The following is a 17,637-nucleotide window of genomic DNA, read 5'->3' as shown; positions in this document are numbered from 1 at the left end:
ATCATACGCTCGAAGGTGGCAGGGACGTTGCATGATCCAAACGGCATTACTTTAAATTGGTATAGACCATTAGGTGTGGTGAACGTGGTTTTCTCTCTGTCCATATCGTCAACAGCAATCTGCCAGTACCCAGAACGAAGATCAATAGAAGAGAAATAGCTGGAACCGTGGAGGCAGTCAAGGGCGTCGTCTATACGTAGGAGCGGGTAGACGTCCTTCTCAGTAATGGTGTTCCGATGACGGTAGTCTACACAGAAGGGCCACGTGTCATCCTTCTTCTTAACCAACACTGCAGGTGATGCCCAGCGACTCGAAGAAGGCTCAATGATGTTTTTGTCTAACGTTTTGTTGACTTCGCTTTGAAGCACTTGGCGTTCCGACGCAGAAACCCGATACGGTCGTCGGTGAATAGGCGTAGCATCGCCAGTAAGAATCCGATGCTTGACTGCGAGCGTCTGGCCTAAAGGGCGATCGTCGAAGTAAAAAATATCTGTGTAGGACGATGATACTTCATAAAGGTCTACAGCCTGCGCAGAAGGCAGGTGCGTCGCAACCATTTTCTGTATCTTGGGATCGGCGGCCGAGGTTAGCACGATGGGCATGCTAAGCTCGCAAGAAGCATCGGTTGATAAAGTTGCCACGTGATGGTCGCCGAGACAATCAACGTTGGCAAGGCAAATGCCTTGTGGTAGAATTTGCTTTGCCAATCCAAACTTAAAGATAGGTATGAAAGTGCGGTTCGCAGTAATAGTAAGTATACTGTGAGGCACGGTAACGTCATATTGTAGTGGAATGTCGGGCAGAAGAGTGACGAGGTACTCGCCATCAGGTTCTGGTGGGGAAGACAAGAGTTCGATATAGGCTATCGATTTTGGCGGCAGGCGAATAAAGCCGGTGGGGCCTAGGCGGCACTGGGGTGCGTCAGAAGGTTCTGCGAGAATAGGCAACTCAAGGCGAATGGTACTGGCAGACCAGTCAATAAGACCAGAATGCGCGGAGAGAAAATCGAGGCCAAGAAAGGTCGTGGGGGCAATGAGCAATCACGGTGAACAGGACAGGAGTGTGGGGGCCGGCGATGCTAACACGTGCCGTACACATGCCGATGATAGGCACAATACCACCATCCGCAACGCGGACGACGCGTGCCGACGCTGGAGCGAGGAGCTTATTCAGTCGTCGTCGGAAGGCAGCACTCATAATACAAAGATGTGCCCCTGTGTCGATGAGTGCCGTGGCAGGACAGCCATCAACGTCAACGTCAAGAAGGTTTTGGTTCGTGTTAAACGTGAGCAGAGGATTTGAGGGCAGTGTCGACAACGCATCTTCACCTCCAGAAGCTGCAGTGCCTAGTTTTGCGGCTTGGCCCGGAAGGCGATAGGCGGCGAAGAGAAGCGGCGGGGTTGAGGCGAACGTGGCAGGTGGCGTCGAGGTTAGGGCGAACGGCTGTAGAGAAAGTTCGGAGCAGGGGCATAAGCGGCAGTGGGTTCATGGCGGGTGGCATAGGGAACAGAAGGTCCAAAGGTGCGGGAATAAGTGGTGGCGTATGTCCGAGGAGGCGGTGGCCATCGGTTGCGGCAGTGACGAGCGACGTGGCCGATGCGACAGCAGGGGAAGCAGATTGGTCTGTCAGCAGGGGTACGCCAACCGGACGGGTTGCGGCGAGATGTGGCGGAAAAGGACTGTCGGGGACGAGGAGGGCCGGTAGAGAACTGGGTTGAGATGTTGAACACGCGGAGTTCAGACCCATGTTCTCAAATTCCTGTCTGACTAGGGCCTGAATGATGGCAATCGTGGTTGCTGGCGGATCGGGAGGCGTCGTGGAGGAAGCTGGCGAACAGGCGGCCTCTAGCTCGCGGCGAACAATACGGGTGAGGTCGTCACAGTGGTGGCCTGACGCGGTCGACCCTCACATGTCGACGTAGCAGCGGTGTTGGGTAGCCGCGTGATGTGGTGTGTGATACGGCGGCTCGTGGCTTGTTCAAGGCGACGGCATTCTTTAATGATGGCTTCGGTTGTCGAGACGTTGCCGAAAACAAGCAAATTGAAACCATCGTCGGCGATGCCTTTTATGACATGTGATACTTTATCTGATTCAGACATAGCATCGTCGGCTTTGCGGCATAGAGCCAAGACGTCGAAGATGTATGAAACGTACGGCTCTGTAGATGTCTGAACACGAGACGCAAGAGCCTTTCTCGCGGCAACCTTGCGGCCAGTGGGGTCGCCGAACAGTTCCCGTAGCTTTTCTTTGAAAGTGTCCCAACTGCTTAGCTCGTCGTCATGCGTCTGGTACCACACGCATATGGTGCCGCCAAGATAAAAGATGACAGTGGCGAGCATAATCATTGGGTCCCACCTGTTATTAGCACTGGCGTGTTCATAGAACTTGATCCATTCATCAACGTCCTCTCCCTCCAGGCTAGAGAACGCAGCAGGGTCGTGAAATTGGGCAACCGTGACGATTGGAGCAGTCGGACCAGCCGAAGCATTTGCAGAGACGGGCTCGTCACCGGGAGGCATGGTGATAAGCTCGAGTTCTGTGGCGACGACGGGGATCGCTGACCTCCACCAGAATGTTACGTGTAGAAAGACACAGACGAAAGAGGCTATTTACAGGCTATTTACACTGGACTGGAGCCAGAGCGCCAGGCCGACATTCACTTGCGCCAAGGGCACAGACCCACTTCGTCGTCGTTCTCGCAGCGGCTCGTCCCTTGAGCATCGCTCGATAATATCGTAATAATGTAATAATTGTGTCATCTAGCAGTCTGGCAAAACTGGCATGATGAGACAAACTCCTTTTCGCGTGCCCAATGTGGTTTCCCTTGTACGCCTCTGTGGTATGTGCTGTTCTCGTGTGACTAAAAGAATAGCAGACACACCGCAGCGACCACACTGTACTTTCCTGAAAGCGCATGCGAAGCGAGCAGACTCGGGCACGGTGCAACGATGGTTTCGTGGTGTTTGGGAGCAGGAGACAAAGCAGTGGCCCCAATCTTATTGACGTTACACAATCCATCAAAATGGCGGTTGTTGTCGGTAGGGTTAACCAAGGACCACTGACCTCAAATCGAAAATTGGATAAAGGTTCATGGAGAAACATGCCCTTTTCTACACAAAAATGTACTAGCCTTTCTGCTGTCAGTTACCACAATAAACTGTATATAGTCGAACGAGTATCTCATGGCTGCTTTAAGACGAATCTGGTTAGGACAGATAATTAATATGAGAAACGATAATTAAACATTTGCTTTGCCTCCCTGAAAATAAATGTTAAAAATTCCTTTAGGATCCATCTCATCATGAATGTCCACGTAACTGCTGGTTGGCATTGAAGCAGTCCACTCACACACCGTTTTAGCCAACGCTGAAAGGTGTACTGAGCTCGGTTCCTGTCGTGCTCTTTGTGATCAAGATGACATACTGACGTCCCATATGAAATGGGGTGACGACAAATGGCCACCAAGGCTGCTTGATTTAGTCAGGTATACTGTAGTTGGCTTTCATTCGAAGATTTTTGTATACATCAGCATAATCTATTTTTCCGTCAAAACCTATCCATCTACCCTGTATCCCTGCCTGTAGGTGTAATAATTCCGATCGTATAAATTTCTTCCCTCTTCTTTTTCCACCAATACTCTAAATATATCTTGCTTCTCTCGACTGCCGACTGGTTTTCGCTTCAGTCCAATTTAAATGAAAGCGCTTCTAGAAGGTGTACGTCACCTCCGGGTCTCTTTCGGCGAATCTCTTCCCATTTCATTAATATGTGCTAAGTGGTCTGCGGATGCTGAGTAATCCCTCGATCCGCGGAGCGCACACATGCCTTATCCTGCTGCGAGTATTTCCTCTGGCATGCTTTGAACCTTAGATAACCAGATCTAGCCTCAATCAGCAAGGAACTGCCCTAGGTGTTATCGTACATATATTCTCTTCTCGTTTCATTTTTCGTATTCTTCTAATTCCGCATGGTAATTTTTTGTTTTCATTATATGCATTCAAGTCGCTGTCTCTGTGTCCTTCACTTTCTTATGACTTCTGGTTGTCTATATACGCTTTCAATTGCCCTTTACTTGGTTGCGAACTCTCTTGACTTCTTCCTTCATTCTGTGTCGACGCTTTTTTGGTACAGATACATGTGCACTTAAGCCGCCCTTATACTTTGATTCATGTCCTAGGTCTTTTTTCAAAACTAATTTGCTCTCCGCTTCACTGACTTTAAAAGAGACCTAAATCACGTGACGCTGCACTGCCTTATTTTTGGTTTTATGGTGGGCTTCCAACGCCAAACGACCTACCAATTTTTGGGTAATTTGCGACCACTTCAAGGTATCCCATTGGAAGCACAAAATGATATTTGTGAACATTAGCACTCGCACAATTATTCCTTTTTTCAGATCCAACGCACCAAGTCATATTTATCGTGGCCCCAAAGTGCTCTAACTTTCATTATTGCTGCATGCCGCTTGTCCTTCAGTTTCAGATTATCTTGGTTTGCCCTTGTGTAAACATTCACTTTGATAATGCATACGCCGAGGTATTTATATTGTTTTACTATGGATATGACTTCCTGTTGACTTGACACCACGTGATTACTTGTCTCTTCATTAAAGATCATAATTTCCGATTTCTCTGCGCTATACTTTATGCGTAGATTTGTCGCTGCGTTGCCACATACATTCGCAAGTGTCTGTAAATCTATTGGATTGTCTGGAACTCTCCTTCTCTTGCACCACCTGTCCAGTACCCATGTAGATCAACAAAACCCTAATCCACTGTTTTCCATTCGACTTTCTATTCCCTTAAATCAAAGCGTGAACAACGAAGATAGAGGGCATCCTTGGTACAGTCCGTGAAAAATTTGCACCATTTCATCACATCGGCCTGCCCATACAAGTTAACTGGGTTGTCTCCGTGTATTGATGTGTACTCTTTATCTCTCTCTGTTGACCGCTTTTCACCGGCCAACAAATGTTCAAATTTATCGCTCGGCGTAGGACGTGCGTGCATGTATCGGAAGTACCTCGAATGTTATCTGTAGTTCTACCCAATGCCCATTGTTATGGAAGCTTTCTAATGTGACTGTATCATCATCATCATCAGCCTGGTTACGCCCACTGCAGGGCAAAGGCCTCTCCCATACTTCTCCAACAACCCCGGTCATGTACTAATTGTGGCCATGCCGTCCCTGCAAACTTCTTAATCTCATCCGTCCACCTAACTTTCTGCCGCCCCCTGCTACGCTTCCCTTCCCTTGGGATCCAGTCCGTAACCCTTAATGACCATCGGTTATCTTCCCTCCTCATTACATGTCCTGCCCATGCCCATTTCTTTTTCTTGATTTCAACTAAGATGTCATTCACTCGCGTTTGTTCCCTCACCCAATCTGCTCTTTTCTTATCCCTTAACGTTACACCTATCATTCTTCTTTCCATAGCTCGTTGTGTCGTCCTCAATTTGAGTAGAACCCTTCTAGTAAGCCTCCATGCTTGCATGAGGCTTGCACTGTATGCATGAGGCGAAATGTGAGGTCCTTTCTGGAAGCCACGGGTGCACAGGCTATTACGCTGGAACCTTCTACGAGTGTTGTGTAAAACCCAACGGGCTTGAAGCACTGATATAATTTCCATGATCGCCAGCTTTGCACGCCGCAATAGTTGCCTCTAGTGCCACTTATTTTGCTAGGCGCCAGTTTGCGCAATAAAGATTTAATTTAGTAGCTCGCAGTTTTAGCACTGCACCGTTCTTCGTCGTCACAACAACGTGACAATGTATACCATTGTAGCTCCGCGAAATCGTCGTCTATGCGAAAGTAGGGGAACAGCGCAAAATTGACGGAACACAAGACGAAAGAAAGTACGAACATCACGCTGACGTACAACTGTTTTACGTTTTGACACGTGTGCATATATATATATATATACATATATATATATATATATATATATATATATATATATATATATATATATATATATATATATACATATATATATATATATATATATATATGTTGTTCTGAAAACACTGCTGGGCAGTGGGCGTAGTGTTTGTGAAAGAGAAGCCGACTAGAAGCGCTGGCTTCCCTGTTTCGCCACACTATCGACTTGTTTAAGCCTGGCGCTACAACCTAGAACTAGTGCTGTTAGGCAAACACCCCCGTTGAATTTGGTGGAGGTGCTGGGTTTCTCTTCGACATCCTGGAACTCCGCAGTCGGACGCTATTTGAATGGATGAACCAGGACCGTCCCAGGCTGCTGCTCCCGTGCCCCCGGCCATCGTTCGCTCTGGCGTCATCCGGCAGCGCGATCCGGCTATATTTAGTGGCACAGATGACCACGACGTGGAAGGCTGGCTCGCCGAATAAGACCGTGTAAGCGCCTATAACAAGTGGGACGACCGGGCCAAGCTCACAAATGTCGTATTTTACTTGACTGACGTGGCAAACCTATGGTTGCGCAACCATGATGCTGATTTTACCACCTGGTCGGCTTTCACGTCAACTTTGGCAGAGGTCTCCGGCCGGCCCGCCGTTCGCCGGCTGCGCGCTGAGCAGCGCTTACGTGGCTGAGCTCAACGCCAGGACGAGACATTCACCAGTTATATTGAAGACGTGCTCTCGCTCTGCAAGCGCGTAAACTCATCTATGGACGAAGCAGACAAAATCAAGCACATCATAAAAGGCATCGATGACCATGCCTTCCAGATGCTCGTCGTGAAGAGTCCCCGGACGATTGCCGAGGTCATACAGCTTTGTCAGCAGTACGACGAGCTGCGCAAGCAGCGTGCGTCAACACGTGCTGCTCAGCAGGACACCGCGGATCAATCTCCGTTGGATTTCGGCCGCGGCGCTGCCGAGATCTCTGTTTTAATGCCAGAGGTAAAGCGTTTCATCCGTCAGGAAGTCGCATGCCAACTCTCTCTGACAAATAGCGCACCCGAGCGGTCGACGAGCTTGGCTCCTTCGCTTCGTCATGTCATTCACACGCAGGTTCCCGCGGCGCTACCATCTGCCCCTCCTCCGCAGCCTGCAGCTGAACCGCTAACATACGCTGACGTCGTCGCCCGGCCTTACGCTCCTCCGGCTCCTGATGCCTACCGGGCCACCGGCACCTTCCATGTGCCGCCGCCACCTTCCCGTCCAATTGCAGCCCCTTACACGGCCGCTGGAGCCCCTGTCGTCAACCCGTGGCGTACACTTGATAACCGGCCAATATACTATTACTGCTATTTTCCGGGCGGGGGATTCCGGGGGATTCTGCCGCCGTCGAAGCTACAGTTTACATGACAGTGGGGGCGCCTCAAGCTACAGGCCTGCTTGACTTCCGCGTCAGGACCCATCTAACCAACATCCGGACTCGCCCTACAGTCGCACCCCTTCGAGTCAAGCCGGTCGCCTTCCCCAAGTCGCCGATCCATTTCCCCGATTGTTCGCCGAGCCGACCAATCCCAGCCCAAGAGGGAAATTAACAGTCGCAGTTCTAGGGGAAAGAACTGCGCTCACGTCGAACATTTCAAGGCCTCATTCTGCCCCGGCGAACGAAATTGAACTGTCCGTAAACGGCGTCACCGTACACGCACATATCGACATCGGAGCCGTCGTTTCTATTATTAGTGAGAAGCTTTGCCGCAATTTGAACAAAGTGACCATTCCCCTTACCTATTTTTCTTTGCGTACGGCAACTTCGCATCGCATTCAGCCTTCAGCGTCGTGCACAGCCCGGGTCGTCATTCAAACCGTTATGTATGTTATCGAATTTGTCGTCCTATCTCGTTCCTCGTACGGCGATATCCTTGGATGAGATATCCTATCTGTCAATCAAGCTCTTATCGACTGCGCTCGTGCCGAACTTACGTTATTCGTACCGTGCTTTGACTCTGACGACCATTATTCTCCTAAAGTTGTTGACGCCTCCGACATCAATATTGCACCTTTCTCCGCCGCTCTGGTGCCTGTGTCATGTAACTCTGCTGCGAACTCATCTGTTCTGTTTACAACGTCGGCCACTTGTGCGCGCCGACGAAACTTTCTGCTTCTGTTTGCTGTCGTCACTTTTTGCGAAGGCTCTGCTGCCCTTTACATGTGCAATGCGTCTGCCCGTCCATCATCCCTACTCCGCGGCGAGTGCCTGGGTACCTCTGAACCCTACGATTGTGTTCTCCCAGTCACGATGTTTGGTGATACGGCATCACTTCCGATTTGTGCCATCCCTCCACCCGCCGCGACCGATGCCCCTGTAGACGTCTTCGCTCGTGCCGTCGACGCAGAACTCACACCTGCGCAGCCCACAGAAATCATCAAGCTCCTCCAATGTTTTCGTGCCTCATTTGACATTTACCAACGATCCTTGGGCCGAGCTTCCGCAGTCGTTCACCGTATCGACACCGGCCAACAGACACCATTGTGCTAGCATCCGTATCATGTGTCGGCTGCAGAACGCCGTATAATCGACGACATGCTGGAGCGCGGCATCATTCAGCCCTCTAACAGTCCCTGGGTATCTCCGGTTGTCCTCGTTAAAAAAAAAGGTGGCGCCATTCGGTTCTGCGCCGACTATCGCCGCCCTAACAGAATAACGCGCAACTATGTCTATCCTCTGCCGCGCATCGACGATGCCTTGGACAATCTGCAGGGAGCGGAATTCTTTTCCTCCCTGGATCTGCACTCCGGGTACTAGCAAGTGCCGATGGCAGAGGCCGATCGCCAAAAGACAGCCTTTGTAACACCTGATGGGCCGTCGTGCCATTCGGCCTCTGCAACGCGCCTGCCACTTTCGAGCGAAGGATGGACACCGTTCTTCGAGGGCTGAAGTGGAAAACGTGCCTCTGTTATTTAGATGACATTGTGGTTTTTTCCACCGACTTTGCGTCGCACCTCAGCCGCCTTGAGCAAGTTCTTCCCTGCCTATCCACTGCAGGCTTGCAACTAAATCTGAAGAAATGCCACTTCGGCGCTCGCGCGCTTACTATTCTAGGCCATGTAGTCTAATAAGACGGTATCCTCCCGGACCCCATTCAGACACTCCCGGACCACTATATAAAATAGACAGCCAAAAATATACGGCACATGAGACTAACATAACATGATACACGTATCCCTATCTCTACTGAAACTACATCATCAACTGAGCATCAAGGGCATGCTGTATTATGCGCGAGTGAAAAATTTAGTTCTTTTAGGAGAGGGCCAGCGAAGGCGTACTAACACAAGTTTATTTCGGGCGAGTTATTTGCGCTGCTTCAATTATTCTTCTAGTTCCTTTCTCTGCTTTTTGCTATAAAGTTTGTTCCCGAAAAGCTTGGAGCGCAACGACAATCCCTGCAGTGGATACCAAAGCGGCGAATAATCGCTTTATGTACTTTGTTGTTGAAGCGATTAATGGCTACCTAGGTATGAAATTACCCGGCGTGGTTGCTCAATGGCTGTGGTCTTAGGTTGCTGAGCACAAGGTCGCGGGATCGAATCCCTCCCACGGCGGCCGCATTTCGATAGTGGCGAAATGCGGAAACATCCGTGTACTTAGATTAGGTGCACGTTAAAGAAACCTAGGTGGTCGAAATTTCCGGAGTCATCCACTACGGCGTACTTCATATTCAGAAAGTGGTTTTGGCACATAAAACCCCGTAATTTATTTCTTTTCAGGTAAAAAATTGGTTTAGCAATAAATCAACACAGCAATAGCAGGCATTGCCACCTTCGATTTGTGTATGGCGCGTGTGCTGCAGCGGGATTCCGCTCTCGCTCTTGGAGCACCCGACTCCACCTGGTGCCGCTGCCGCAAGACCTGCGCGTGACCTACGACATGCATGGTTCGCCGGTGCTTGCGAATGCTGAAAGAGGCGTCGTGCGGCAGCCCCACTCCTTTCCGCGTGCTCCTTTGTGGACGTACTGCGCCCTCTAGTGGCACAGCCGAGAAGTTTGCGCATGGTGAATGATGACGAGTTCACACGCAGCTGTATCGGCCAATAAACGGAAACGAAGGACGTAGGTGGGTTCCACGAAGATGGGACGCGGGAACACCCACGCGTGGAAAGAAATCGCATTATTGGCTGCGCCAATGAAGAGGCGCTACATGTGCACCCTTGCTCGGAACAAAAGGGTAGATGGTCCTAGCTGAAGGGGAGCGTTTGGGGAGACGGGCGTGAAGATAAAAGGTAGGGGGTGCTTGAGGTCACCGCCACCGCTAATGCCCATGCGCTCCCACGTGTCCCGTCGACCATCTTGGTCACCGAAAATTGGGCGACGCGACACTGCCCAGCCAGTTAAATTGAGTGTCAATGTTTGGCATTAGTGTGCGCCTTCTGAGAATGCCTGTGAAAACGGCAGTAGCTTTACCACCACGTAGCCGGCTACGACCGATGAATGATTTTGTCTGTGGACGACATCGGACCCAATTATGGTGTTCGGATTTCAAGCGAACCAGCCCACAGCTGCACGGCAGAGTTTTCTTAGTAATGGCAGGGCAGCCCACTGTCCCGCAGGGTAGCCGTAGTTTCATGGAAACATCGTCGGCATCTTGCGTGGCGGCCGCTTGCAAGTGAAAAGGCGAGAACATCAAGGGCCGATACTCGCAGCCTAACGTAGGGGAGAGGGAGGTGACACGTGTCTTTGTGAAATCCTATCCCCTGGCGTGTTATAAAGAGTGCCACTATTTCCACCAATTCCGTGAGCGGCACGAATGTGTTTGTGCTATTGGTTACAATGATGTGCACTCGCACGTGTGATTCGCTGGTTTGCGACTCGTTTGTGCAACTTAGGGCTTAAAAAGTCACGTTTCGTTGTGCGGAGAGAGCGGTGTTTGGGGCTTGGGCTCGAACAGACGCCTCGTCACTTGAATAAAGGGTCACTTTATCGAAAGACGGCTCTTTCTTCGCGCTGCCACCGTGCGCTCGAATCATCGAGGGGTGCCGACTTCGAACCTTAAACACCTTCCCTCCTGAACTAGTGTTGAAGCTACGAGTATAGAGGGAAAGGAAATTAACGCTCACATTCAATGAAGTCGAATTACCGCAGCCGTTACTGGAGCCTGCTACACGGCTTTGGAAGAGGCAGCAATGAGCTGAGTAGGGGGAGGTTAAAGCGCTGTCTACACGAGAGGAGACGACGTTTTTGTTGATGTAAGCAACTACGCCAGTACCAAAGATGTACTGGAACTCTGCAGTGCTAGAATCAGAGAAACAATGAGTGACTAGATCATTCATATGCCGCTAGAGTTATAATGTTTTTAGGACACTGCCCAGTACACACATCATCCAGAACTGTTCACACAATATGCAGCTTATAAGGCCCTGAAGACATTCGCGTATTCCATTCAAATACATACGGAAGCTGAAAATTTTCGAGCAACCAACATAAAATGCCAGATCTTGCTTTTGCGGAAGGGATCACAAAGCGTCGGCAAGCGGCAAATGTACAAACGGTCGAACTAGAATGTACATTGTATGGTTTAGTTATGGAACTACAGTGAATATCTGTATTTACATCTGTCTTTTTTTAAATACTGATGCGTTAATAATTTATATACGAATATTAAAGGGGGGGGGCATCAGAAATAGGGAATCTTAGGTTTTGTGTATTAATTCTCATAATACGTACGAGCTTCTTATCAGGCGAACAGAATATTATAGTCTGTTTAGCGCCACCTAAATGGGGGTATACCATAGAGTACGTCTGCTACCAGCATTTGAAAGTTCGGCAGCGCTGTAGAAGCCCGAACTAATGTCACAGTTTTAAGGCCGCCCTAGAAAATGTTAGGTATATCGCATACTATTTTCTTTGAATCGTTGTTTTTAAACGTAACGGTATTTTACTGGCCTCAATGCAGCTTCTAACAACAGAATTATTGCTTTCCAAGGCGACACCTGCAATGGCGACAGCGGTGGACCCTTGATGCAGGGAGTTCATGGCGAAGAAAACATATGGACCCAGGTTTGTACAACCTTCATTGCTTTGGTTTTTGGAGTGCAATAAAGTAGGAAGCCACCATATATATTTTCCAATTCATACAGAACGCGTAACCTAAAGGATTGAACACTTCATATCAAGCTAAATGTGTAAAAAGCACTTTTCCGTGATTTTATTAGCGTGTGGTTTCTAGTTGGCGTTCCTTATAACCAAAATATTGCGGCAGACCCTATCTCACTATGAGTGTATACGGTAATGCGTTAATATAGAATGAATACAGCGACAGAATGTAATTCCGCCCTCAAGACTAGTTATGTATAAGGCCTGTACTGCAGGTGGACTTCTTTTTTGGGCTTCCCTAACCCTTTACTGATGAGTGTTGCCTACGGTCAACATACCAGAAAAAAAGTATGGTAGAGTTTCAGTATTGAGGACCAAGTTTCTGCCTCAATGTCTTCGGCTGCCACTGAATGACAGGCAGCAGGCGTCACTTGTTCGCTTAGAGCAGGAACAATGGACGAGGAAGAAGTTTGGCATGGACTCACTGTCTTTTGAAAGCAAAGCCAAAGGATACAGGCCGATGCAAGATATCCAGCTTTACTGGTGTCACGCGTGTGAGGTAAAGCAAATGAAATTCACCCCTATGCTTGACATATGATCACAGCTTCCCATACAATTTTAAAACGAATCCTTAGGTAGCTTCGGGTGAAGCCCGCTTCCAGTTTTCTTACCTGCAGTATTCCTTGTGTTGCTTAAAAAAATTCAGCAATTTTGTTTCTTTTTATGTTATTCCTATTATTGATATCGCTTGCACAGTTAGACAGAAAATAAACATTTTTGTTGGGTATTTTTATCTCTCGCCCTTATCGTTCAGAAGATTTCTCGTCTTCAGGCGTACCCGTTCAGCACGGTAACGTTGAATAAAGGGGCACATTCTCGCGAACTTCTGCGCCTATGAATTAGGAATAATGTTGCAACGTTTACTCAAGCAACGTTTAATAAAGGGGCATATTCTCACAATTTTGCGTAAATGTAGATAAAAGGTGTTTAGTAACCTTTCCTATAGGTATAGTATGGTCTTTAGCATTTTAATCTTACGTATACGCATGGAGTATTATTGCAAGTCTTCCCCCGCGCGTCATTTTGCGCATGCCCATGAATTTAGGACATTGACTATTCGGCCATCCACCAGACTTCACCGCAATGCACTACTGTAACTCACTGAGCAGCACTGAATAAAAATTCTATTACAAAGGTTGGGCCGAATTTCAACAACCTTCAGTTACTAACGGCACGAGGATAATCTCTTCCGAAAATACAGGCATGTAAGATAACTAGTCATAATTCTTCTGCTTCGTTATAGCAGCGCTTTGGTCAACGTTAAAGCGCTGCTATATCTCAGCAGGAAAATTATGGCTAAGCGCCGTAAAAGCCTATGTTATCGAAAACAAAAATATCCTGTCGATGTAGGTAACGTAAAGTTGTTGAACTTAGACCAATATCTTTACATACCATTAGTTTAAAGCACTGCTCAATGATTTACGATAGTGTACAGCAGTGAAGCTCAGTGGATGGCTGAAGAGGCAATGCACAGAATTTATGGGTATGCGGAGAAGGACGCACGGGTGAAGACATGCAAGACTGTACGCCTACGGTTGCCGCTGCGATCCCGGCGCGTGGCCTCCGAAATGCGTGGCGCACCAGTGCGTACGAACGCTGAGACAAACGCGTGATACTGGAAATGGGCTTCGCTCACGCGCTTCGAAGTAGGGATGCTATGAGCGTCCCCTTTGAAACGGGCTGATGGATTGCGCCACCAAGCCCTTGTTCTTATTTAGCCTAATTTACTACTTATGTTTTTTAAGAAAATACACAAACACGAAGAATTCCCAGCATCACGTTTTTTGAACCATTACTGGAAATTACGTTATTGCATGCCTCCGTTTGTGGTCTCCCTCCTTTGTTTCCACCAAACCTCCAATCGCCTCCAAGCAATCTCTATTCTCGAATTTCTATGATGCGCTGCGCCATCTAGTGGCCCTGCCCTTAAGCCTGCGCGTGGCCTAGGATACGAAAAGCGTGTTGCGCCGGTGCCTGCAAACGACGAGAATTCTTTCCTCGCTTGGGCGCGCACTAAGCGGCACATACTTAATAACCCGAGTTGACCAGAGGCTCAATCATTGAAGAGACTCACATGCCTAGTGAATTTATGGTGCAGCCTGCCAATGCATAGGGTTGCTCCCTTCAAGCTCCCTTGTGACGTAGCTTCGAATCCACTCTGCATTGGAGAAACTTAGGGTACCTCTATCTTCATTGTAGCGTGGTGCATTCCCAGTGTTACATGCGTAATTATCAAAGTTGAGTCAAAGAGTTGAGTCAAAGACGCTCATTGATGAGCGGTACACACATTCTGGCACTTACCCACTGACGCAAAATGGCAGCAAGGAGGTCCATTGGAGACGAGCGCGGACCTAGTGGCACGTATCTAGTACTCCAATTCGACGTCAATGAGCTTTTTCGAACGCACCTGCCCAATCTCGCATCTACAGAGACCCACGTTAGCGTGAAAGAGGTTCACTGAAGAGTGGCACGTGTGTACACAGTCCTAAATGCTCTTTAACGAAAGTTGTTCCGACGGTTTGTTTGAAACCCAGTTCACTCAACACAGCAGCCCGATGGACTACCCAGGTAGCCGAAAAAGCGGTTAGGTGTATGTATGTATGTATGTATGTATGTATGTATGTATTTATGAAGTACGTCTGTCTGTCTGTCTGTCTGTCTGTCTGTCCGTCCGTCCATCCATCCATCTGTCTGTCTGTCTGTCTGTCTGCCTGGCTGTCTGCCTGGCCGTTTTCCCGCCAACATGGTTCACTGCGTAATCCATGGTGCAACGGGTAGAGCGTCGGCCTGCTCTTCTGATTGTACATGGTGCAAAAGCAACATTTGGGTCAACTTGGGTAACGCGTGACATTGCATACGTCAACTTTCAGGACGACGTGCCTCTGAATATGCGCCGCTAATCAAGAAACCTCTTTACCTTCAACTTGTGCACTGGCTAGGCCCAACTTGGTATGTGCGACAATTCAATAAACGTATCCTAGTTAAAAAAGAAATTTCTGTCGCAACAACAGAAGTTTTTGTTGTATGACAAGTTCCTAACGTTTCTCTAGTTGCTACAGAAATTTCTGACGTTATGACAGAAATTCTGATGTCGCAACAGAAATATTCTGTCGTGTAGACCAAGGGTTCTCAAGTCGCAACAGAAACGTTTTGTCGCGACAAAAATAGTTCTGAAGTCGCAACAACTTTCTATCGCGACAGCGATTCCGACGTTACGACAGAAATTCGGACGTCGCAACAGAAACATGCTGTCGCGACGACTAAGAGTACTGAAGTCACAGCGGAAGCGTTCTGTCGCGATAAGAAGAGTTCTCAAGTCGCTACAAGAGCTTTCTATCGTGACAGAGATTCTGCGCTCAAAACTCTCTCTCTCGACAACAGACACTTTCTGCCATGGCGTTACAAATGCACGACTTTGTATCGCAACGAGATCAGTTATGTCGTGGCGACGAACACGTTTCCCAGTGCGGCGCTTTACGATGTTTCCAAGGAGCGCCTGCTGCTTACGCTGTGGGCGCTCCTTGCCTACATTGGCAATGCCAGCTCAAGTCGAGAGTGCTTCGGGCAGGTCGCCATCCGCGCCCACCGTCATCGCGGCACAACCGCCAGACCCAGGAAACTTTTCTGGCAACGATAATACCGACATTCGAGATTGTCTTCAACTTTACGAAATGGTGAGTGCGAGCAATCACTGGGACCACACCGTCATGGTCGATAACCTGATATTTTACCTCCTGGAACGGCACATGTCTGGTTTGAGATGCAGAAAGAGGAACCCAACACCAGGGACTTATGCAAACAAAAGCTCACTCATTTGTTTGGCTAGCCTGTTGGCCGCCAGCGCGCATCATAGAAAGGCCTTGCGTGCAGAGTTCAGACTTGCACTGAGTCATATGTGACCTATATTCAGGACGTGCTTGCGATTTGTCGCAAGGTTGACCAGAATATGCGGAAGCGGAAAAGGTTGCTCATATCCTCAAGGGAAACGCGTACGTCGCGTTTACTCTTCTCATCTTCAAGAACTATTCACCATTGTAGGTCATTTCTGCTGAATGCCGCCGATTTGAAGAACGCAAAAGCCATCGAATTATCCACCGCTTTTCTTGCCTTCAAAATACGGCCGCAACATCTACCTACGAGGACCTCCATATCCCCCTCATGCCGGCTGTATCCGATAATATTGAGCGCATCGCCTGCCGGAGGATTGAAGCTGCTTCTCCTGTTCCTCCCCGGGTTCGCGTCAGAAAAGATTCCCACACAACAATATCCGTTATCCAGACGGCTGTGCGGCAAGAATTGCCTACCCCTGGCTCCAGTCACTTTACCCAGTCAATAAACACGACTACCGCTCACCCGGCGTACCCGAGTTATCACTAGGTTCGTACGCTCGTTTTCGTTATCTAATCCAGGAAGAATGGCACACTTCTAGTGACAGGCATTTCTGCTTCTGCTGTGGGCGCGTTGAACATAATTTCCTCCATTGTCGCGGTTATAAGAATTCTCATCCTCGGACGAGCTTTCGAAATACCAGGCGCCTGACTGGTAGTACCCGCCTACCAACACGCATCGAAGAGGACACCGTTCTAACATCTCCTCCCGGACGATCAAACCATTCCCTTTCGCCACGCCTAACATCTTTCCCGTTGGCCCCTATCTCCTCCCTCTCTGTCTCCTTCTTCTTCCACTACTCCTCGCGCAATTAACGGGCGCAGCTCCGAGAGGTGAGCCTGCCATGTCGACCCGACCCGAAATTCCTCTGCTTAGATTGCCTGGCCATCACAACATGTAGCCACGGTACCCGGACGCCATACTTCTGTTTCGTTTTATGTCGTCGAGTAGTGCCCACACGAAGCCATCTGAGACCTTGTTTTTCTGTCGGGACAATAGGACGTTACTGTCTGCTCTGTTGGTGTTGTGGAACTAACTCTATCGCATGCCGTTGACCTACCTGATCCAACGCCGATTCGACTATGTTCCACCGAATACGTCCACCTACTTCACCGCACCCGCCGTGGTTGCTCAGTGGCTATGGTGTTGGGCTGCTGAGCACGAGGTCGCGGGATCGAATCCCGGCCACGGCGGCCACATTTCGATGGGGGCGAAATGCGAAAACACCCGTGTGCTTAGATTTAGGTGCACGTTAAAGAACCCCAGGTGGTCAAAATTTCCGGAGTCCTCCACTACGGCGTGCCTCATAATCAGGAAGTGGTTTTGGCACGTAAAACCCCAAATATTATTATTATTATTACCTACTTCACCGAGCCGTGACTTATATGGCCGTTTCAGACGATGCAGCTGTCACCGAAGTTGACTGCGTCGTGTCGACCAACGCTACCGTCCTTCTATTACGGAACGTCGCATTCCAACAGGCGGTCGTCCATATAAAATACAATGCCACCTGTCTTACTGTGGTGAATTGTGGCATCTGCGCTCAAAAATGCAACATCAGTGCATATGAACTTGACAAAGGGGATACCAGCAAAACATAAAGGACGCGCACACAACGAAAAGGTGTTAGACACGGACGGCCGCTGGACTTTCAACCATACTTTATTGAAATTTATATTGCCGCACATAACCTCCAACGCATGCGCATCTTCAACTCCTCCCAA

At 48.9% G+C, this 17,637-nt stretch overlaps 1 protein-coding gene across 1 annotated transcript in view; it reads left to right on the top strand.

Annotated features, from left to right (window-relative positions):
* Positions 1–17,637, top strand: part of LOC142584733 (complement C2-like) — a 279,859-nt gene that overhangs the window by 249,145 nt on the left and 13,077 nt on the right. Inside the window, exon 18 of the mRNA XM_075694959.1 lies at positions 11,856–11,929. Coding sequence (XP_075551074.1) covers positions 11,856–11,929 — 74 coding nt within the window. The remainder of the gene's footprint in view (positions 1–11,855; positions 11,930–17,637) is intronic.

Source organism: Dermacentor variabilis, chromosome 6 (genome assembly GCF_050947875.1).
Source record: "Dermacentor variabilis isolate Ectoservices chromosome 6, ASM5094787v1, whole genome shotgun sequence".
Lineage (NCBI taxonomy): Eukaryota > Metazoa > Arthropoda > Arachnida > Ixodida > Ixodidae > Dermacentor > Dermacentor variabilis.
The sequence above is the reverse complement of the archived record's forward strand: the minus strand, read 5'-3'. Positions and strand labels throughout refer to the sequence as shown.